The following is a 22931-nucleotide window of genomic DNA, read 5'->3' as shown; positions in this document are numbered from 1 at the left end:
GGACAAAGATACAAGAGTGTGTGAACATCCACTCTCAGATATAGTGATTGCAGGCGAAGCTGCCCATCCTTTACCGCATACATTTCACCGTTTACTTCAGACAATCTCTGATCTTATGATGTCTCTTCCTAGTGGCAGTTCATTGCAGCAAATGGCCCTAAGGTAATTTTGTATCTGAGTATTGTAGGTACTGTTAGCAAAGAAGTCTTATGGACTATTTAAGTGCTAAATGCTTGAAAAGCGGCTTTAAATAGTTACAGAGAATCCCTACATTATGTAAATAATCCTTCCTTCCTATCTTGATGTAGAATTCTCTCCTTTTAGTTCATACCTTTTTGCCTTTCAATAAAATGTGAATAATATACTTCTTAGTGCTATAAATTGTCATCCTACAATCTGCCTTGCTTTTCCTTCTCTCCTACCTCAAATCATCTCAAGATACAAAAAGGAGAACAAATGAAATCTCAGGGGAAAATAGAATTTTTACTTTAAAAGAATCTTAAGAAAAATAGACCCCACTTACTTTGTACCTATGACCAAAAATTGACCAAACCTCAAGTTTTTAAAATACACTGAGATCATCTTTGCAAAACACGAAAGCATCCCAAGGAACTGGTGGAGAATTGCTACCTATATTCAGAGTGAAAGAGTCTTGCTCCCTGGCTTTGTGCATATTGCCAGCTCAGAATATTAACTGATGGCACTTTAAATCAGGCCTGGCACCTGTTTCTGGGGAAAAGCAGTCTTGTGCATCCAGCTATTGGAAGGAAGATTATCCTCTGGGTTACTCAGGCTGGAGAGTTGTAGCCTACTGATTCCTCAGAATGTTTGTCCTTCTGATCCTCTTGAGCATTAGAATCTCCGGCAGAGCTCGGACTCAGCTGCCTCTTCTTCAACAAGGAGCACAGTGGCTCTCAAAAGATCAGAGCCTCTGAGATCTTATCTAACAAACGGAATATTCTGTTTCTGCCCTGGGAAGACGGCAAGGCATCCCTGCGCCCCACATGCCTGCTGGAAATGAACCTTGTCAGCCTCTACCCTGCCACATTCCCAAGGCCCCCAAATCACACAGGACAGAGACAGAACTGCCACCCAGTGTTCTCTTCACTTTCTGTCCAGTCTTTGTTTTTGATAAGCAAGGCCCCTTCCCCCTTACTTTTTAATGATTTTTGGAGTTGATCTGTCTGAACTGTGGCTGTTGTGCATTCTGGGAATAATCACTTGTAAAACTGTCAGTGTTTATATCTATTTTCTTTACTCAGGTTGAAGGGACTTTGTTGGTTTTAAGGTCTCGGCAGTGACCCCAAGAGCAGAATGGGCAAAAGCCCAAGTGTAGCCTTCGTGTCATGATGCTTGCCATCCAGTTTTATGATTACATTTTTTGTGCCCCTTAATTCTAAAAATATATGTTTCTCATAAATAAAAACAAAGAAAAATATCTGAATTGTTTTTAACACAGAAAAATGGATCCCAAGTTACATGCATACAATTTTAAATAAAACTACCCTGAGGAAGAGCACATAACTTTAAATTGGAGTCTGTTCAGAATTTGGCATTACTTTTGCATTATGATCCTCATTAGTAGATGTAAACACTGAACTATATATAAATCTTCCATTGAATTATATAACAAATAAGTTTATGGAATGATTGGGCTTCTCATATCTCTAATGATAAGACCAATGGAATAGAGATTATTTTGTCTTTGTCATTGAAGTGCAAGATGCATTATATTCTAATGAATTAGTATGGAATTATCACACAGCTAAATTTGTGAAGCTGTCATAGTTGATGTGACACTTGTCTACATCATCATTACCTTTTTTGCTCCTTAGCTTTGATCTTAAAGGGTTTAAAATGGGTGAACTTTCCTTAGAATTTAGCTTGTTGCAAAGAAATTACTGTTAACGTCTCCAAATCAAAAAAGCCAATAGCGGGCCGGGGATTTAGCTCAGTGGTTCCGCTGCCTGTTTTGCAAGCACACGGTCCTGAGTCCCATCCCCGGGACCAAAAAAGAAAAAAAAAAAATCCAATAACAATGATATTATTCTATAAAGTTTTAAAAAAAATTTTAATAGACCATTATGCTTTTTTGTAATATTAGCTACAAAATAGAGTAACTACTCTAGCAGTTCCTTAGATTTGTCTGGAAAATATTTCATATATTGTCTTTTTAGATGCTGGAGTCTCAAATTCAAGCAATCTGATCATCAGTTCCTCCATCAGAGCAATGTCTTTCATCACATTAACAATATTTTGTCAAAATCAGATGATGGAGATAGTGAAGAGAGTTTTAGCATCAGTATACAGTCTGGCTTTGAAGCAATGAGTCAGGTCAGTCATTTAACAGTTACTGTCCTTTTTTGTCCTAATAGTAGTCAACAGTGTATTGAAGAAGAAAAGGTAAGTTACTCATAAGCAGTTCTATCTTATTTATTGTCGCATGTTTATTTGTTTCCTCATCATAAGAGATTTCTATCCAGTCTGAATATTTATATTTGTTTCTAATAGGAGTTATGCATAGTTATGTGCTTAAAGGACTTAACCAGCATTGTTGACATAAAAACTTCAAGTCGACCTGCCATGATTGGCAGTTTGACAGATGGTTCCACAGAAACCTTTTGGGAATCAGGAGATGAAGATAAAAACAAAACAAAGAACATCACTATCAATTGTATAAAAGGAATCAATGCCCGTTATGTATCTGTTCATGTGGACAATTCCCGAGATCTTGGGGTAAGAAGTGAAACTTAATTTATAGCTCATTAGTTCTTTTCAGATCATTCATTAGTCATGTATTTTCATTTATGAGTTTAGTAAAAGATTACTTGGCACTTCACCAACTGTCTTACTCACCTTCTCATCTCTGGAACTAATACCTAATACTGACAAGAAGTTTATTTTCCTCACAGTTTAGTCCATGGTTAGCTGGCTCCAAGGCAGGAACAGAATGGGGGAAGGATATGAGCAGAGGAAAGCTGCTGACATCATGGTAACCAGGAAGCATAGAACAAAGAAGGGAGATAATACATCCCACACCACCCCCAGTGACCTACCTGCCTCTTCCAACCAGGCCCCACCTTCTAGAGCACATTGAGCTGCTGAACTCACCAGTGATTCCTGATCCACTGATGAGTACAGCTGCCCTGTGACCCAGTCACCTTCCACAGGCCCTACCTATGAGCACATGAGGCCTTTGGGGAACATTCTTTTTTTTTTTTTCTTTTTTTTGAGACAGGGTCTTGCTTTGCAGTTCAAGCTATCCTTGAGCTTGCTATGTAACCCAGGCTGGCCTAGAACAATGATCCTCCTGCCTCAGCCTCCCGAGTGCTCAGATTACAGGCGAGTGCCACCACACCTGGCTTGGGGAACGTTCTTGATGTAAACCATAATACTAACTAAACAACATTTTTATATTCCTGAAATGTTTAATCTAAAATCAGGTAAATATGATTGCACAGAGTATGAAATACCAACTATAGAAGAAGGTCTCATTACACATATACCATGGTTACAGCTAAACAAAATAAAAATCTACTCTACAATTATTTTTCTTTCATACCCTTCTTTAGGCTATTCCCTTGGCCTGGATATATTCCTCTTAAACTCTCTATCACATTCTCCCAAGATCTCTAAAACTCAGCAGAGAAATCCTTTATAGGTAACTGCTTTATAAAATTACTCTTTTCTCCACTATGTTCATTTTTTTATTACTCTGATGGTACATAATATACGTGGACCTATAATATAATTAAGTTTCTCCTAATCTTCAATCTTCATGGAGGAAAACAATTTCCTGAACCAACTTAAATAATAATGATTTATATTCTCCCTATTCCTAGGCATCTAACATGTTTTGACTGAATTAAGCACTTTTTCGTTAAAGGCATTAAAGGAAAAGAGTCCCGTTTACAAGATTCAAGAAAATAGCACCAACTGACAAACTATTATTCTTCTGCCCTCAATTGTTTGGGAAAGGATACTTAGAATTTTTCCCCTCATACTGGATGTGGGCGGCTAGCAGATTCACTTTTTTTTTTTAATTAATTGGTACATTTTAGGTATACAATACATTTACATTTATCAGTGGGTGTTTGTACCTGAACATGATGTATCTTTGTTCTTCCTTTTTGCCCCATTACCTATGCACCCTTCACCCCCTCCTCCCTTCCCTATTTACATAGACTTTGTTTCCTTTTTTTTTTTCTTTCGCATAATTATTCCTTTCCCTTCTTCCCTTTCCCCTTCCCCTCCCGCTACCCCTACACCTTTGGACCTTTTCCCATTTCAAATTATCAGTTATTCATTTTAACCATTTTCATCCTTATTTACACTTTCAGTTTCTCACACTAGAGAAACTGTTCAGTATTTACACCTGTGTCCTATTTATTTCACTTAAGAGTATGGCCTCAATATGCATCCATTTAGCTATAAATGACTCTAGTTTCTCGTTCTTTATGGCTGAGTAGTACTCCATTTTATTAAAAAAAAAAACACATCTTCTTTATCCAGTTTCCAGTTGATGGGCACTTGGGCTGTTTCCAAACTTTAGCTATTACACACTGTGCCACTATAAACATAGATGCACATATATCGCTGTGGTACGATTCTTTTAATTCTTTGGGGAAGATACCCAGTAGGGGAATAGCTGGGTCAAATGGGACCTCTAGTCCTAGTTCTCTGAGGTATCTCCATATGGATTCCACAGTGGTTGCACCAGTCTCCACTCCCCCCAGCAATGGAGAAGGGTTCCTTTCTCTCTATACCCCTGCCAGCATTTGTTATTGGTTGATTTCTTGCTAGCAGCCATTCTTTCTGGAGTGAGGTGGAATCTCAGTGTTGTTTTCATCTGCAAATGACCAGTGATGTTGAACATTTTTTCATATATTTATTTGTTCCTTTTACTTCTTTGTCTGAGAAATGTCTGTTCATTTCAGGTGCCCATTTTTGAATTGGATCTTTGAATTTGGGGGGTCTGATTTTTTTCAATTCTCTATATATTCTAGATAGTACACCTTTGTCTGAGGTACAGCTGCTAAAAATTTCTTCCCATATTGTAGGTTGTCTCTTAGCTCTGTTGGTAGTTTCTCTTGCAGTGCAGAAGCTTTTTAATATGATGAGATCCCAGTTGTTGATTCTTTGTTTTAGCTCCCATGCTACTGAAGATTTGTTCGTAAAGTCTTTTCCTATGCCAGTGTCATTGAGAGTTCTACCTAACTTATCTTCCAGCAAGTTTAGTGTTTCTGTCTTAATATTTAGCTCTTTAATCCACTTCGATCTTAGTTTAGTGCATGGTGATAGGTATGAGTCTAGTTTTCATCTTTGGCAGGTTGACATCCAGTTTTTCCAACACCATTTATTAAATAGGCTATCTTTCCTCCAATGAGGGTGGTTGGCTCCTTTGTCAAAGAGGAGGTGGCTGAGTATGTCTGGAGTTGTTTCTGCATCTTCTAATCTAGTCCACTGATCCTCAGGTCTGTTTCTTTGCCAGTACCATGCTGTTTTTATCACAGTGGCTTTGTAGTATAGTTTCAAGCTGGGGATTGTGATACCCCCAGCCATGTCTCTGTTGCCTAGAATTGCTTTTGCTGTTCTAGGTTTCTTCTGGTTCCAAATGAATTTTTGGATTGTTTTCTCTAGTTCTGTGAAGTATATTATCAGAATTTCAATCGGCATTGCATTAAATCTATATAGTAGTTTTGGAAGTATGGCCATTTTCACTATATTAATTCTTACTACCCAGGAACGAGGGATATCTTTCCATTTTCTTATATCCTCTTCAATCTCCTTCTTCAGAGTGCTGTAGTTTTCAGTGTAGAGGTCTTTTGCTTCCTTTGTTAGGTTGATTCCTAGATATTTCATTTTTTTAGATGCTATTGTAAAAGGAATTATTTCCCAAATTTCTCTCTCAGTGGGTCTGCTATTTGCGTATAAGAAGGCTACTGTTTTTTGAGTGTTGACCTCTTCTTATCCAGCTACTGTACTGAATCTGTCAATTCTGTCTAGAAGACTTTTGGCCGATTTTTTCGGGTCTTCTATGTAAAGTATCATAACATCAGCAAATAATGACAGTTTCACTTCTTCCTTTCCTATCTTTTTTCCTTTTATTTCTTTCTCTTTTCTAATTCCTATGGCTAATGTTTCCAGAACAGTATTGAACAGGAGTGGTGATAGTGGGCATCCTTGTCTTATACCTGATTTTAGCATAAAAGTTTTCAGTTTTTGACCATTTAGTATGATGTTGGCTGTTGGTTTTTCATAGATAGCCTTAATCAGGTTGAGATAAAGACCTTCCATTCCACTTTTCTGTAGCATTTTTGTCATGAATGGGTGTTGGATTTTGTCAAATGCCTTTTCTGCATCTGTTGAGATGATCATATGGTTTTTGTCCTTGACTCTGTTGATATAGTGTATTACATTCATTGATTTACAAATGTTGAACCATCGTTGCATCCCTGGGATAAATCCAACCTGGTCAGGGTGTATGATCTTCTTGATGACCCTCTGTATCCTGTTTGCCAGTATCTTGTTGAGGATTTTTGCATCTGTGTTAGTTAGGGAGATTGGTCTGTAGTTCTCTTTTTGGGTTGGGTCTTTCCCTGGTTTTGGAACCAAAGTAACACTTTCTTCCAGGAAAGAATTTGGAAGCCTTGCTTCGCTTTCAATTTCCTTGATGAGTTTAAAGAGTAATGGCAATAGTTCTTCTTTAAATATCTTGTAGAATTCAGCAGTGAACCCATCAGGACCTGGGCTTTTCTTTGTTGGTAAATTTTTTATTACATTTTCAAATTTACTCATTGTTATTGGGGTGTTTAGAATTTCTATATCTTCTTCATTTAACTTTGGCAATTCATATGTATCTAGGAATCTGTCCATTTCTTCTGTGTTTTCCATTTTATTAGAGTACAGGTTCTCAAAGTAGGTATTGATGATCCTCTGGATTTCTGCTGGATCTGTTGTGGCTTCACCTTTTTCATACTTAATTGCATGGATTTGAGCCTTTTCTTTCCTTTTTTTGATAAGGTTGGCTAAGGGTTTATCGATTGTATTTATTTCAAATGACCAGCTCTTCGATTCATTGATTTTTTTGTATATTCTCTTAGTCTCCATTGCATTGATTTCTGCTCGGATCTTTATAATTTCCTTTCTTGTATGAGCTTTGGGTTTGTTATGCTCTTCTTTTTCTAGGAGCTTGAGCTTCTGCATTAGGTTATTTAACTAAGTTCTCTCTGTTGTCCTAATATGCATATTCACTGCTATGAATTTCCCTCTCAGAACTGCTTTCATTGTGTCCCACAGATTCCTGTATGTTGTACTGGCATTAGCATTTAGTTGTAGAAACTGTCTAATTTCTTCTTTAATTTCCTCTGTGACCCATTGGTTGTTCAGGAGGGTATTATTCAATTTCCATGTGTTTGTGGGTGTTTTGCAGTATCTTATGTTATTGATCTCCAATTTTATTGCACTATGGTCTGATAATATACAGGGGATAATTTCAGTTCTTTTACATTTACTTAGATATGCCCTATGAGCTAGCATGTGATCTATTTTGGAGAATGCCCCATATGCAGCTGAAAAGAATGTGTATTCTGATTTTGTGGGGTGGGACACTCTGTAAACATCTATTAAGTCCATTTGTTCAATAGCTTGGTTCAATTCTAGAATTTCATTGTTAACTTTTTTGTCTAGATGATCTGTCTATTTATGATAGAGGGGTGTTGAGGTCTCCCACTACAATTATGTTATTGCTTATTTGGTTTTTCATGTCCATTAATATTTGTTTTGTATAGTTGGGGGCATTCATATTTGGTGCATAAATATTTAGGATTGTCATCTCTTCCTCTTGGATTGTTCCCTTCACAAGGATGTAGTGACCATCTTTGTCTCTCTTAATTAGTTTTGGTTTGAATTCTACTTTGTCTGCAAATAAGATTGCTACCCCTGCTTTTTTCTGGTTTTCTGTCACATGGAGAACTGTTTTCCATCCTTTTACTTTCAGTCTATGGATTTCCTTTTGAGTTAGGTATGTTTCTTGTATACAGCATATTGCTGGGTTTTGCTTCTTAATCCATTCTGTCAGGCTGTTTCTTTTGATTGGTGAATTGAGGCCATTAACATTGATGGTTATAATTGAGAGATATTGACTCATCCTTGCCATGATGTTTTACTGTTGTTGGCTCTTGTATTTCTTATTTTTCCCCCTTTCCCTTTAGTGTCTTACTTTGCGTGGTGTCTTCTCTCTGTTGGGTCTTAATGGAGTTGTGACCTTCATTGTCTTTTTCTAGGATATTGTTTAGAATTGTTTGGAGTGCTGGTTTGGTAGTCATGAAATTTCTCAGGTGTTCTTTGTTGTGAAAGTATCTAATTTTCCCATTGATTTTGAAAGATAATTTTGCAGGATACAACAGTCTAGGTTGGAGGTTATTTTCTTTTAGGGCTTGAAATACTTCACTCCAGGCTCTCCTTGATTTGAGGGTTTGTGTTGAGAAATCTGCTGTGATTCTGATGGGCTTTCCTTTGTAGGTGATTTGTTTCTTTTCTCTAACTGCCTGTAGAATTTTGTTCTTCTGTTAAGTTTCTGGGATCTTGACTATTATATGTCTAGGTGTAGATTTTTTTGATCATGGGTAGTTGGAGTTCTATATGCCTCATTTATCTGTATGTCCAATTCTCTACCTCTGTCTGGGAAGTTTTCTACTATTACTCCTGTGAACAGTTTTTTTATGTCAATTGTACTTTCTCCTGTTTTTTCGTGGACTCCTATCAGTCTTACGTTATTCTTCTTTGCATCATCTAGCAGCTGTTGGATTAATTTCTCATGGTCCCTTACTATCTTTAAGAAATCTGTGTTCACTGCAATCCTGACTTCTATATCTGATATTCTGTCTTCAGATTCTCTTAGTCTGCTCTGCATGCTTTCAGTGGAGTTTTTAATCTCCTGAATATCTATTTGAATCTGTTTCATGGATTCCATTTCTTTCTTATGTTGGGCAATCATGGTTTCCATTTCTTTCTCATGCTGGGCATTCATGGCTTCCAGCATGTTTCTGATCTCATGTATTATCTGTTTCTGCTCTAGAGCCTCTAATCATGTCTTTCACTCTATTCACTATCTCTGTATTTATCTGGGAGATTTTTTCTGCTTTGAATTTTTCTAGAGCCTCATGCATCTGCTTTGTTACTTCCTGTGCTATCAGTTCAGGGTGTCCAGGTGGTTGATTATCAGACTTTTCCACCTCATTTTCCCCAAAATTTCCTTTTTGTGGCGTGGAAGCCTGCTTTGGTGCCTTGCTTAAATGTCTTCTCATTTTTGTTTTTAGTACTGTCCTTGGTTTAATTTCTGGGTTGATATTTCAAAATTGCTTAATGTAGGTATCTTTATTGCTTTTGTTTAAAACCCTTGTGTAATGATTGCTTTTCAGAGGTGTCTTCCAGATATGGCTTGTGTTTAGGTTTTGAGGCTCTAATGTCTCTGAGGATATTTTATTTTCCTTATACCAGGAAGGAAAACTGATTAGATCAATCACAACATGTTAGACCAAATGATACAATCAGCAATACCATAGCATCAAGCGCAGTTTAGAAAATGACAGTTTGTGGTAATTATTAATCTATCACACTTAACTATGTGTAGTGTAATCCCCTGTGCCTCTATAGTGTGAGACCAGGTAGCAGAAGAGCCAGAGGGCGGGGGGGGGGGGGGGCGGTGGAACTGGTCCTTGGAGGTGTCAGCAGGGCTAAGCGGAACACTGGATGGGGGTGGGGCTCCAAGCAGCGCCTGGGACCTCACCATGGCATGGGCAGGAACCGGGACCCCGCCGAGGAGCTTCACACTGCTTCTAGATTCACTTTTAATAAATCCCCTTGCACAACTGCCAAACTGCACCATCCATTAGTATGTTTCCTTTTTCAGGAAGAATGAGAATGGTAGGTTGGTTCTCAGATAACCTGGATGTGAAACTAGCCACAGCTGTCCAATGTGCAGTCAGAGTCCTCCTTGCTATCCATTGCAACCCTAACTCCTGTGCATCAGTGCAGATTCATTTCTTCCCTGGTGCTGAATAAGAAAAGGGGGCTTAGCTGTATATTATGAGTTTCCTTCCTCTTCCGGCTCAAGACTGAACTGGTACAACTGTTTAATCTTACAAGAACATCCAGTGTAATAATACAAAACATTTTTGTAACTAGAACTCACTGCTCAATACAAAGTTATCTTTGATGCATGGTACATTTTTTTTTTTAAGAGTAAGAAAATTTTATTGAGATAAAGAAAGCTTCTAAGAGAGACAGTAGGGGGACCAGAAAATGGGTTGCCCACCCACCCCACTTTTCAAAGATGTTTTATACAGCAAGGCCATGTGGTGAGGTGGGTACAAAGTGGGACAAAACTATAAAACCCAATGGAAATTTACAAGGTGGGCATGGGTTGAGACAAAACCATGACCAACCAATAAGATTACAAGTACAGTCACTGAGGTAATAATGATTAAATGGGGGAGCAAGTCATGTACCAAGCATAGAAGGATTTTTAGTAAGGGTGGGGTCAGGGACATTTCCTAGAAAGGCTGGGGTTAAGACCTTGACCCCCACCCAGGTGATTGATACCTATTTAGAATATCAATCACTGCTATTTATCCCCAGGTGAAGCACAAGGTTGTGTAGTTTCTCTCCTTTTACAATTCTGGCCTTCAGTGAATGTGTCTTGATTGTCCTCCATGTTGGCTTCTTGTCTGTCCTCCATGTTGGCTCCTCCTGGGTTGGTCCTGTCTAACTGCCTACAAGATATCTAATTAAGTTACCTATCTGCAATATTCCTGCCTCTGAAGAAGTACCCCTAACTGCTGTGCGGGAGGAAAGAGCAAAGATAGGCCTGGCTACTTCCAGCTGAAGAGGGTCGTAGTTATGATCAGCAGTCAGAGTTACTCTACAGAGGATCTATCGAAAGGCCTTCTGCAGTGGGCGCCAGGCATTGTCATCTTGGTAACTGTATAGCTTTGAGTCTGGAGGAGACAAAGCCAAAGAAACAGTTAAGAATATATGGGCCAAATTACACGGTCAGCAGAATTGCTATGAATATAGCCAACAAGTGTTTCCACTGGGAGGAACTGGTCATAGCCTCCCACGAAGAGGATAAGAAGATCCAGGGGACTTTAGAATCCAACACAGAAGTAATTTAGCAGTTATGAGTTGTTTACAAGGTGAATCTGGTGGATCCCGGTAAAAGAATTCTAGCACATTTGTCATTGGTTCCATTTGTATGACTGCTTGGTTTGGCAGCCTCTAGGCAAGAATAAACAAAATGTTTAAGAAATTAGATCATGTATAATCTAAGCATGAGCACAATAGAATGGAAGGGCAGGTTGGGAAGAAAGTCACACTTAGAAATTAAAATAGTGATTATAACCTGCTGGCTCTTATAGATTCTACCATAGTTTTTTCCTAATGATCCATAATTCTGGTCAGCTACTGGTATAGCTACAAACTGCCAGAAGGGGTCAGTGACTGGAGCCCCTTGTTATATCTAGCTTTATTTCTGTGGCATTATTTTATACCTTTTGGTTATTCTTTTCTGCCAGATGTTTAAGGCCAAGTTAAAGTGATACCTGTGTCAATCAGTATGAACCTCTTGATGTCTATCAAGGTCAGTTAAGTCTCCCCAGGCATTACTTTGGAACTATGCATAGAGCCTCTCAGCTCCTCTGTCAGTGTCAGCCTTCAGGATGGGTCACGGCCTTGATTGACCATGTTGCTTTCAGTGAAAGCATGGGAGATTTTTCCCTCTTGGTGACCCTCCTTTGGCACATGGTACATTTGTCGTCTGATTCCCAGCAATCTCCCTGCTCAGGAGGTTGAGTGACTTACCAAAGATGTAGGATCCTGTAGGAAAGGTGCCTTTGTGTCCTGGATCTTTGTTGACCTTGAGGGGCCAGGGCCAAAATATTTGTTGTCCTCATAACCCAGTTACCTTTCTAGTTTTGGTCTCCAAACTTGAGTTGTTGAACACCCAGAAGAGAAGATCAGTGACATGAGTATTTCAGTAGGAGCAGTGAGCTTAACTATTATAATAGTTAAGACTTGAAGCACTTTTGAAATATAAAGCACCGTTAGAGGGCTGTTATTTTACTGATAGTCATTTAGTTGAATCCCTGTAAAATGTTAACAGACAACAGTTATACATTATACAGAGAAACTTATTAAAGAGCCACACATAGTACTTTAGCATGACAATCATAATGACATTTTCTTCGTAACACTTACATGTCCATCCTAGTATGGAATAGTCTTTCAGTCAAACACCTCCATCTAATCACAAGACATTAAGTGACATAAAGAAAACTCATATTTGTTATCCTTTAGTAGGATGCCATCTAAAGAGAACGAACATATTGGCCTATAAATGTACCTTAGGAGTTCATCATGTCTAGCCTCTAATTTTAATGTGTAACATTGTTTCAACTGTTTGGCAACTGAACATCCCTTAAGTGTGGTGACGTGTATAACATACATAACATAAGTTTTTAAGAAAACCAGTATTTGACTGGTTTTCTCATGCTGGCTTGACATGTACCTCTTATCACAAGTAGCTGGAGTGCAAGAGAAAGGCAGATACCTGAGTCAAAAAAGAGCATTACCATAAACAATATCCAAGAAGACTTGTACACTGGAAGGCATGAATATATATACCATGAAATAACAATGAATATCAGTTACATGAAACCCTTTGTCACTTAATTTTGTTTTGTACCAAGAGCATTTTAAGTAAAACCTTATTGTTTTCCCATAGAAAACTTAGCCATTTGACCATGCCCAATATATACATATCACAGTGATATGTTTAGCAATGTATTTCCCAGGAGGCTATGGAAATTATTGGGGTCCTCTTTGTGAACAAAAGCTGGAATAAATTTTTTCCAGGCAGCTGCTCCTTTATTTACCAAGAGGAGTCCTGTCCAGTAGTTTTCCTAAGCCCAAGAGTCATTATTTAATTATCTTAACAAATTTTTAGATAACCTATGAGAGCCAGATCGTAACAATTAACACATAATTTTGACCAATGAAAGGTTCCCATGTTATACATAGACAACAATATGTACTGTATTTGTAAAATCAGTTGACATTATTTGGAAAATCTGGCAACCTGGGGGAAGCATGTCTTTAGTGACATATATAAGCCAACTTGAGTTCCAGACAAAAATCTTTAAAAATCCAAAATGCCAAAAGAAGAAAACTCAAAACAGCTGTATGTGTTGTAACAAATTGCACAGACAGACACACGCATAAGACAACTTGTTTATAAACCAGAGTGCACTCAGATGTATTTGGCCAAGTTGAATTATAATAACTTTTATAATTTTTAGGTTTATAACTATAAAAAGGACTAGTCAGAACTTTGTAGATCAATTAACGGAGATCTCTTGTAATAAGAATCAAAAGAAATAAAAATCTTCTACACCTGTGAAAGCAAAAACAGTATTTTGGGAGGTTTTGGGGTTTGGTTTTTTTTTTTTTTTTTTTTTTGGTACTGGGGATCGAGCTCAGGACCCTGCACTTGCAAGGGAGGCCATGGAACCACTGAGCCAAACCCCCGGCCCAGCAAAAACAGTTTTAAGATGGGCCCTAAGCTGACAGTTTATCTGACTGGAGTACCCAGCTATACAAGCTTCTCATTGTTGCTTTGATAATCATAGTTGTTTGATAGCCACATGTAATTATTCCCTCTAAAGGAACAGACTGTTACAAGTAATTTTAACTTTCCGGGGGGGGAGGGTTCCGCTCAGACCAGGTTTGCATGTAGAAGAGACTAGGTGACACACTTTGGAGCTAAGTATGAATTCCATGCATTGAAGAAAGAAGGCCTGCCAAGGCTCCAACCTGCTGTGCTGCAAATGTCTACCTATGACAGTTTTTCCCATTTTGAAAAAATAAACAAAGGAAAAGAAGGCATCCCTGTCTATCCTGTCTATCCATCTTGTTCTGTGCCCAATCTAAGGTGTCCCTTAGACTTTATCTCATCCAGTGCCAGTGGCAACTGACTAAAGGTGCAAGGAAGTGGCCAGAGCCAGGTTACCTACTCTTACCATTCTCTAATTTTACCTGAGGGCTGAAACACAGATAAATCTGAACTAAAACTTTTACATTTATTTCTTGAGAATTTCAGGATTAAACCCAGACCAGTTTTCTATATGACCCAGAGATAAATGAAGGTCAGCTTTACTCTGGAAGGATTTCAGGGAGGGGAAACTCACCATTCTGGAAGCTTTATCTTGAAATCCAGCAGCCACAGAAGAGGGAAGTGCCTTGAATCAAACTGTGTTATTTCTCAGGGGCAGGGCAGTGGAGAAGGGACAGAAGAGTGCCTTTTAAGTATGGCACAAGAACTAAATCTTAACTATCTCAGGTGTAGAAGGACAGTTAAGATCAGGAGCTTTTCCAGAGTGGATCTGCAATCCTTAGCAAAACATGTCTCCAGAGACAAAAGCTATGATTGACTCCAACTGCGTTGCCAAGCAGAAAATCAAACCAATAATCAAAACTCGAATGGCTCCTTTTTGTTTCTTGAAAGACAATGAAAGTGTTTTAACTATATTCTTTAGGGGGTTTCTTTTTAAAAAAATTATTTTGAATCTGTAGTATCTAATTTATGACTTAAATGCCCTACAGGCTGTTGAGCAGGTCCCTGATCTTGTAGAAACACTCCCAAAGCCATGTCTCACCTTTTATTAACATACAAACTGAAATGGTGTCCTGTAGTTAGACACTTAGAAGTGCTTGTTTGAGCTTCTGGAATGCGGTCTGGGAATAAGGTTCCCAGGTGTCTTGTCTCTTGGGTTTTTCTGTAAGCTAATAGAGGGGTCACACAAGCTCACTATATCCTGCTATCTGAAGGCCGCAAAAGCCTGTAATTTCTAGGAATGTCCTTAGCTGTTTTAGAATCTTGGGCTGTGGAAAGGAAAGAATTGGTTTAGTTCTTTCTTCCCTCAGTCTTTGGGTTCTCTTAGATATCATAAGGCCTAAATATTTTACCTCAAGGCTGCAAAGTTGTACCTTAGATCTAGAAACATTATAACCCCTGTCTGTTAGAAAATTCAGCAAAGCAGATTCTAATCTAGTCCATAGGTCTGAGTAAGTCCTCTAAAGACCTCAATGTTCAAATGAGTGTCATCTGAAAACTTTCTTAAGTCTCTTTTGATCTGTCCTAGATCACTGAGAGAAAAAGACATTTGAACACAGGTAGTCCCATATTTGCCATTTACTTCCTGCAAGAGATGTTGCCTTTGAAGGACCTGAACAACTTAGCTAAGGATGGATACAGCCTCAAGGAGATTTTAATTATGCCTGGCCTAGAAACTCCACCCTCAGCACCTGGTGGTTAGGCTTAAAGTTGTCTTGGAAACTTTGTTCTTAGGTTTTAAAGGGTGAGGAGTAGCCTCAGGCTTGGGGTACTGAATGTCTAAAGGGGGAGATGTCTCTCATTTTTCTATGTCCCACATATACATTTGAACACAAGCAAGAATTCTTAATGTAAAGAAAATCTCAACATAAGATGATTTTGACCATTTTCTCTCTTTTACAGTATAATTCTAATTATGAGATAGCATCATAGTACTTTCCTCTGTGTACTTGGCTTTAGGAGGTAGGGACACCATGCGAGGGGGTAGAGAAATACTAAATTGCTTCTTTATACATTCCAAAGGAGTAAGAGGTTCAGATACGGAGCTCCTAATCTGAAACAAGAGAAACAAATATGGCATCCCGTAAGTCTCTGCTTGATTCCTGTGCCCCGTATAGCATCCCCAGGGTGTCCCCCAAGGTTTATACCACTCCAGGGTAGGTAGCTATCATCTGAAGAGAGAACCAGAAAATAAAACTGGACTGGACTATCTACCCTTTACCAGCACGAGATCTTATCTTCCTCAGGGAACACATGTCCTACTCCAGTAGGTACTCTGAAAGCACAAGTTACAATTGACTTTAGCCGTAACAATCATGTTTAGAAAAAGAAGGATTGCTAGCAAACCAAGAGATTTAAACCACTGCATTTTAGTTCCTTGAAAGAGAGAAGAAAATAGGTCAACAGTCAAATTAGGACACTTTTCCTACAAAAGAGATCACCTCCAGAGATAGTAAGTCAGAGATTCTGCCCTGGGCCATAGGGCAGAGAAAGCTCTGAGAAATTTCTGTTGTTTATCCAGTCATTTAAGCAATTTTTATTAGCAGCAAGACAAGGCTACTCCTTTAAGGTCCATTTTAAATTCACTAAGTATCTGAAATTCATAGGCCCTCAATCAACATAGTAAAGGAACCTTTAACATCTTCTTATATTCACACATGAAGGAAGAGAAAGGCTGACCAAAATAGTCCCATATTTTAGCTAGCATGTAAAAACACAAATGCAAGTTACTGATTGTTATTTTCCCTAGTGTAAGACAAATAGATGTTGAGAGTTGCCTCGGTGACTTTCTGGAAGGAAGAGTGGTCTAACTACAGGGATTTTCAAATGAACTCCCAACAAGTTGGAGAAAAGTTTAAGGGGAGTTTTTAACCTACTAGCAGAGAGAAAAAGTTCAAATAAAACTCAACCTGGTTAAACATCCCAAAAAATCACCATATAGCATTTTATAAGTCCATATTCAACGTTCCAAACTACATAACCTATCAGAAAAGGCATTTTTCCCCTACACACATAAATGATGAAGACCATGCCTTGTGGGGAGAAAGGGTTCAGGTAGCTTTTAATCTATCAAAGATTTATTTTCTACATTTGTCTAGAGAGCTTACTAGTAGTAGAGAAAGCAGTCTAAACCTATAGCTCAACTCTTTTTTTTTCCCCATTAAGTTTATTGGTACATTTTACATATAAAATACAGTTACATTCATCATTGGAATCTTGTATCATTACATGAGTATCTTGGTTCTTATTTTTTTCCCCTTCCCCTGCCCTCCCTTCACCCCATCCACCCTTCCCTATTTGCAAAGACTGTGTTTCCATTTTTTTTCTTTTCTCATTTTTTCTTTTCCTTCTTTCTTTTCCCCACTTCGCCTGCTCCTTTAGACCCTTTCTTCCTATTACACAATATCAATTATACATTTTTTAATTACAATATCAAGATCTAGGAGACATTACCACAGATTTTACAGAATTTAAAAGGATATAGAAAGCATATTACAAAAATCTTTTTTGAAATAAATTTGACAACTTCTAAGAAGTACCTTGGAAGACAAATTAATGAAACTAACTCTGGAGAAAATATAAAATTTGAATAAGACCTATTAAAGAAAGTATATTCCTAGCTTGAAAACCTTCCTATATGACAACAACAGGCTCATATACATTTTAACTGATAAATTATATCAAACATTTAAAGCAGAAAAAAGAAGGAACACTTCTGCCCTCATTTTAGGAAATCAACATTGTGCTAATCCTAAAACTGGATAGAGATAATAGAAGAAAAATGTATGAACATACATAAAAATTTGCTTAAAAAAACAAACTATTAGAAGTCAGATCTGGCAGTACGTAGAAAGTGGTTTTATTATAGGGATGGTAGTATTGGTTCAGCATTGGAAGATCTACCCCCAAAAGTCATCATTTTAACAGAGGAAAGGAAAAAGCCATACAGTCCTGTCACTAGTTGGAGAAAAAGTATTGGACTAAATTCTACAGTTGTTCATGGTAAAAGCTATCAGGAGACTAGAAGTAGAACAGAACCTTCTCAACAGATCAAAGACATGTACTCCATTCTTCCAGCAAAAATGCCTTCTATGAATGGAGAAGATACAATGCTTTCTCCCTAACGTGGGGAGCAAGGGCAGATATGCCTTCATCTGTGCATTAAACTTTGAAACATAGGCCTAAACCAAAATGGTCTGAATAAAATGACACAATTAGGATAGGATTGGCAAGGTAGAAGCAAAATCTGTATATGTAGATGAAATGATCATCTACAGAGAAAATACTAAGAAATCTCTAGAAACCCTCAGAACTTGTATTTGAATTTAGCAGGATTAGAAAACACAAGGTATATATAAAAATTCAGGTATATGTATACTTGCTATAAATGAAGAATTGGATATTGAAATTTAAAAGTTATGTAGGAATACAAAGGACCTAGAAAAGTAAAAAGAGAAAAAAAAACATTGTTGGAAGACATTTAGTACCTAATTTTAAGACTTCCTCTAAAGCTACAGTAATCAAGGCAGTGTTGGTGTAAGGATAGATCATTGGGATAAAACAGAATCTAGAAATAGAACCACTCATATACAGTCCACTGAGTTTTGAAAGATTATTTAACATTAACATTTTATAGAATATAAACTCAATTCCAGAGCAGAGGAAAAGATAGTGTTTTCAGCAAATGGCTGTAGAATACCTGGTATCCATATATAAAAAATTAACCTCAACCCTTTATTTCCATGCATAAAAATAACTTGAAAGGATCTATGAACCTAAATATGAAAGACTAAAACTATAAAACTTTAAGAAGGAATTATAAGGGAAAATGTTTATGAATTTAGGGTAGGCAAGAACTTCATAGGATACAAAAAACATGATGTATACAAGAAAAAAATTGATGAATGAGATTCCATCAATATTTAGAACTTTAAATGACATCGTTAACATGAAAAGTAGTCCATAAACACACCATATTTACAATGCATAACCAATGACCAGAGTATATAAAGAACTCTTACAGCTCATAATAGACAACCCAATTAAAAAGTAGACACAAGAAGATGATAAATAGCCAGTATAGCACAAGGAAAGGTGTGCAGCACTAGAATCAGAAAAATAGTAGTCAGTACAGTAGTAACAAGATTGAATTATACATTCATTAGGGAGATGAAGTTAAAAGTTTTAAAAGCCTTGTCATAACTTTTTCTTTTTGCTGGATTCTTCCCCTTTGCATTTAATTTCCTGTCTTAACTGATGGATTCATTCTGCTGTGCTTCCTGGGGTTGTGATCCTCATTGTCTTTTCCTAGGATATTGTCTAAAATTTTTAGGAGTGCTGGTTTGGTATTCATGAAGTTCTTAAGGTGCTCTTTATCATGAAAGTATCTTATTTCTCCATCAATTTTGAAAGATAGTTTTACAGGGTACATCAATCTGGGTTGGAGGCTGTTTTCCTTTAGGGCTTGAAATACATCACTCCAAGCTCTTCTTCCCTTGAGGGTTTGCATTGAGAAGTCTGCTGTGATTCTGAAGGGCTTTCCTTTGTATGTGATTTGTTTCTTTTCTCTCACTGCTTGTAGAATTTTGTTCTTCTGTTGGGTTTCTGGAATCCTATTATATGCCTGTGTGTAGATTTTTTTTTTATTAAAGTTAGTTGGAGTCCTGTGTGCCTCACTTATCTGTATGTCAAGTTCTTTTCCCCTACTTCGGAAGTTTTCTGCCATCACTTCTGTGAACAGTTTTTTTATGTCATCTGCACTCTCTCCTGTTTCTTCGTTGACTCCATTCAATCTTATGTTATTCTTCTTTGCATTGTCTAGGCACTGCTGGATTGATTTCTTGTGGTCCCTTACAATTTTGAAGCAATTTTTCTTTTCCTGGTCACTAATTGCAATCTTATCTCCTGTATCTGAAATTCTGTCCTCTCATTGGTTCATTCTGCTGTGTAGACTGTCAATGGAGTTTTTAATCTCCTGGAAATCTGTTTACATCTGTTTTATGTATTCCATTTGTTTCCTATGTTGGGATTCCATCATGTTCCTCAGCTCCTCTGTTCTTTTATCTGTGTCCTCTCTGGATTTATTGATCATGTCTTGCACTATGGACACAATCTCTGCTGTTATCTGAGAAATTATTTCTGATTTCATTTTTTCCAAATCCTCTTTTGTTGCCAGTTCAGGAAGTCCAGGTGATTGAGTATCAGATTGTTCCATCTCTTTTCCCTTTGGGGTTGCTGTAGGTGATCTGGAAGTCTGTTTTTGAGGCTTGTTTACATGTCTTCTCATGGTGGAGGGGTTGCTTCTGGCACCCGCACGGCTCACCTCCTCTGCCCTGAGAATGGTGGAATGGCAGCCAGGGAACCTCCTCCTGGGCTCTGGGATTGGCTCACCTCCTCTGCCCTGGGAATGGTGGATGTAGCTCAACTCTTAATGGAGGCTTAAGAAAGGACTCTGACTGCATTGTTTCAGATCACTCTGAGACAGAGGATTTCTGATGATCACTGGCAGAGTTCCCCTTTCACCTCACTAAGGAATCCAGATAGGGACAAGATATGGAGATTTTCTGCTGATTACCCAGAGGAGCTGTCGGGAGCTAGATTTTTCTGAGGGACCTTTGGGTATCCACCAGGGAGTAGCCCTGGCCATATCCCCGTAGTTGTCACCTCAGTTTCTGCTAGTTCCTTCCATGCAATTGGAGATCTGTCTCCAAAAGAAACCCAATTGCCTATCTGGTCAGCGTTCCACCCACCAATGTTATCAATGGGAGTGGGGATTCACCAGAGGACAACTAGAAAAACCTGTCCTCTTCTTTGAGAGCAGCAGCTGCCCTAAAGGCAATTACTAGCTGGCACAGTAACCACTGTTTGGCATTCTATAAGGGACAGATAAAAGTCTGAACTGTCTTTATCTGAGAGGATTTCATAAGAGACCCATTTTACAACATTTTTAAGCAACTAAGTGTAAATGCAACACATACAAAACAAGAATAAAACGTAATTTTAAAGGAAGACAATCCATAAGAAAAACAAGAAATTTGCAAACATTAAAAACACAACTTAAAATTAAGACACTTTTGAAACAAAAGCCAAAACAAAGGCCAGAATTTATGAAACAGATACCAGAATCTATGAAACACATAGCCAGAGCCTATGAAACAAAAAGTTACAATCTATGAAGCACAAAAGACCAAAGTTGGAACCTATGAAAGAAAACTCTTACCTCTGACCAGTAATCTTGGTGGAAGACCTCCAAAATGATACAGGGGGAAGAGATGTAACTCCCAAACCTACTAGATACCCAAAATGCGAGATCGTGTTCTCTAAAATCGAAGAATGGATTCTAGGAACAACGGAGGTTAAGAGTAGGAAAAATTCATTGAGAGAAAGAAAGCGTCTAAGAGAGACAGAAGGGGGACCTGAAAGTGGGTTGCCCCGACTCATGGTACATTTTACAGCAGGGCATGCTATCCCTCAGAACAGTGATTACAATCAATTTGACATTTTTATATTTTCTAAGGGGAAATAACCATAAAAATACTCATTTATCAGCTGTGTTTCCCTAACTGCCCACTGTGGTTGCTTTGTACACAGCATTTGTTGATATGAGTTACATCAACCTATAGCATTCATGGTACACCACTCTCCAGGGAGTCATTATATATTTCTTAATGTGTTTTACTTAAAACTTTCTCAGACTTAAGATCTGTGGTGATGATGTGACTCACTTTCAGAACTTAATGCTACTGAACTTCTCCTGTTTGATACATGTTTTCTTCATGAATGTTGCCTTCCCTACTCAATCAAGTATTTTGAGAGATAGATCTGAGTTAAGATATCTTTCTAAAAGGCTAGAAAGGCATTGTGGCATTCATGAGTATCTATTACTACCTCCTTCCTTTCACTTCCAAAAATAATGAAAATGTAATAGTAAGAGTGGGATATGAACTACAAGCAGAGTTCTTGAAAGGCTACATAAAGATACAGAATTTGAACATTTAGAATTTGAATAAAGAAACGAAATGTCAAACTGAGAAAGAACATGAAGAAAGGGTGTACAATGTGACAGAAGACAGAGTTTGTGAGAATAAAACCAGAGTTATAGGAATTAATTGGATAGATGATATGGGGTCTGTTGGGAAAGAAGTCTTAAAAATAGGTAGAAGAGTTGATGTGGCATTGATAATTTGTAAGAAACCATTGTAGGTGCTGAAGCAAGAATATGATGTAACTATTTTGAATTGTTTGTTTTAGAATAAAGTTACCTCAATGACCTTCTTAACTGGCAAAGCAGTAGAAGATTTGTGCAGAATAAAGCAGGTAATTAAAATTTTATCATTAAATGTTTTGCTATCTAGGGAGAAACTTCTCTGCTTTTGTTGTTGAGTTTCAGTTTGGGTACACTACCAAAGTACTGTAGGAAGTCACTTACTTACAAAACACTAATTTGACAAGTGGTCTATATTGAGAACTGTAACAACCATCCCTGTCCAGACATCTTAACAATTATTGCCCTAAATCTTCTGCAGCCATGAGCAGTTGTGTTGTCCTTGCAGTCTCAGGCTCCCCACAAAGATTCACAGTGCCTTATAATTTATCATAGATTTGATTCACAACACCTCAGCTGACATATTCTGTAGATAAAGGGGTTGTTTTCCTCCAGCCTAAAACGTCTTTCACTTATAACACTGCAGCTGGATGCAGATTGCAAATCAATTTACAAGCCAACTCTAGGACAAAGACAGCTTTATGTGGGCACATGCCTCTCATATACCTTAGTGAAAGTTTGTCCAACTTGTTCTTCTGAGGTTACTTTATCTCACAAAAATTGACTAGTTTGGGGGTGTTGTTGTTACTGTTGTTGTTGTTTCAAACCATATTGAAAGAATGACTTGAGATTTTTAGATTTAACAAATAATATATTTTCAAATTATAAAGAATTCAGGAAAATAATCTACTCAACAAGATAGTGTTTACACTTAATGCCCCTTTAAAAATTGATATCAAACAATCTAAATGTCTGTATAAATCATCTAGTAGTCCCCAGATCATTTCTTGGTTATCAAATAACATAAGAACAGTTTTAATTTTGTTATTGGACTAGTATCAAAAACTATTTTATAGTGTATTGATATTTTATGCTTGAATAAAGATGGTCAATGAAATAAAACATAGGAAGCATAAACTTACATATTATACAATTTCTCTATAAAACATATTAAATAAAAGCACACTGAAAGCACATATCTCTTGATGGAGCTTT

At 37.6% G+C, this 22931-nt stretch overlaps 1 protein-coding gene across 22 annotated transcripts in view; it reads left to right on the top strand.

The window, feature by feature from the left end:
• The window catches only part of Mycbp2 (MYC binding protein 2), a 294048-nt gene that overhangs the window by 231052 nt on the left and 40065 nt on the right, over positions 1-22931 (top strand). For all 22 annotated transcript variants that reach the window (XR_015443710.1, XM_087192942.1, XM_004845227.4 and 19 more), the window contains 4 exons: positions 2-162; positions 2178-2334; positions 2512-2736; positions 21923-21988. Coding sequence is in view for 21 of the 22 variants with exons in the window: in XM_087192942.1 (XP_087049068.1) it covers positions 2-162; positions 2178-2334; positions 2512-2736; positions 21923-21988 (609 nt within the window). In the remaining variant the exon portion in view is untranslated. The remainder of the gene's footprint in view (position 1; positions 163-2177; positions 2335-2511; positions 2737-21922; positions 21989-22931) is intronic.

This window comes from Heterocephalus glaber, unplaced genomic scaffold, assembly GCF_053883595.1.
Source record: "Heterocephalus glaber isolate CG9 unplaced genomic scaffold, H.glaber_assembly_v1.0 deba00001577, whole genome shotgun sequence".
Lineage (NCBI taxonomy): Eukaryota > Metazoa > Chordata > Mammalia > Rodentia > Bathyergidae > Heterocephalus > Heterocephalus glaber.
The sequence above is the reverse complement of the archived record's forward strand: the minus strand, read 5'-3'. Positions and strand labels throughout refer to the sequence as shown.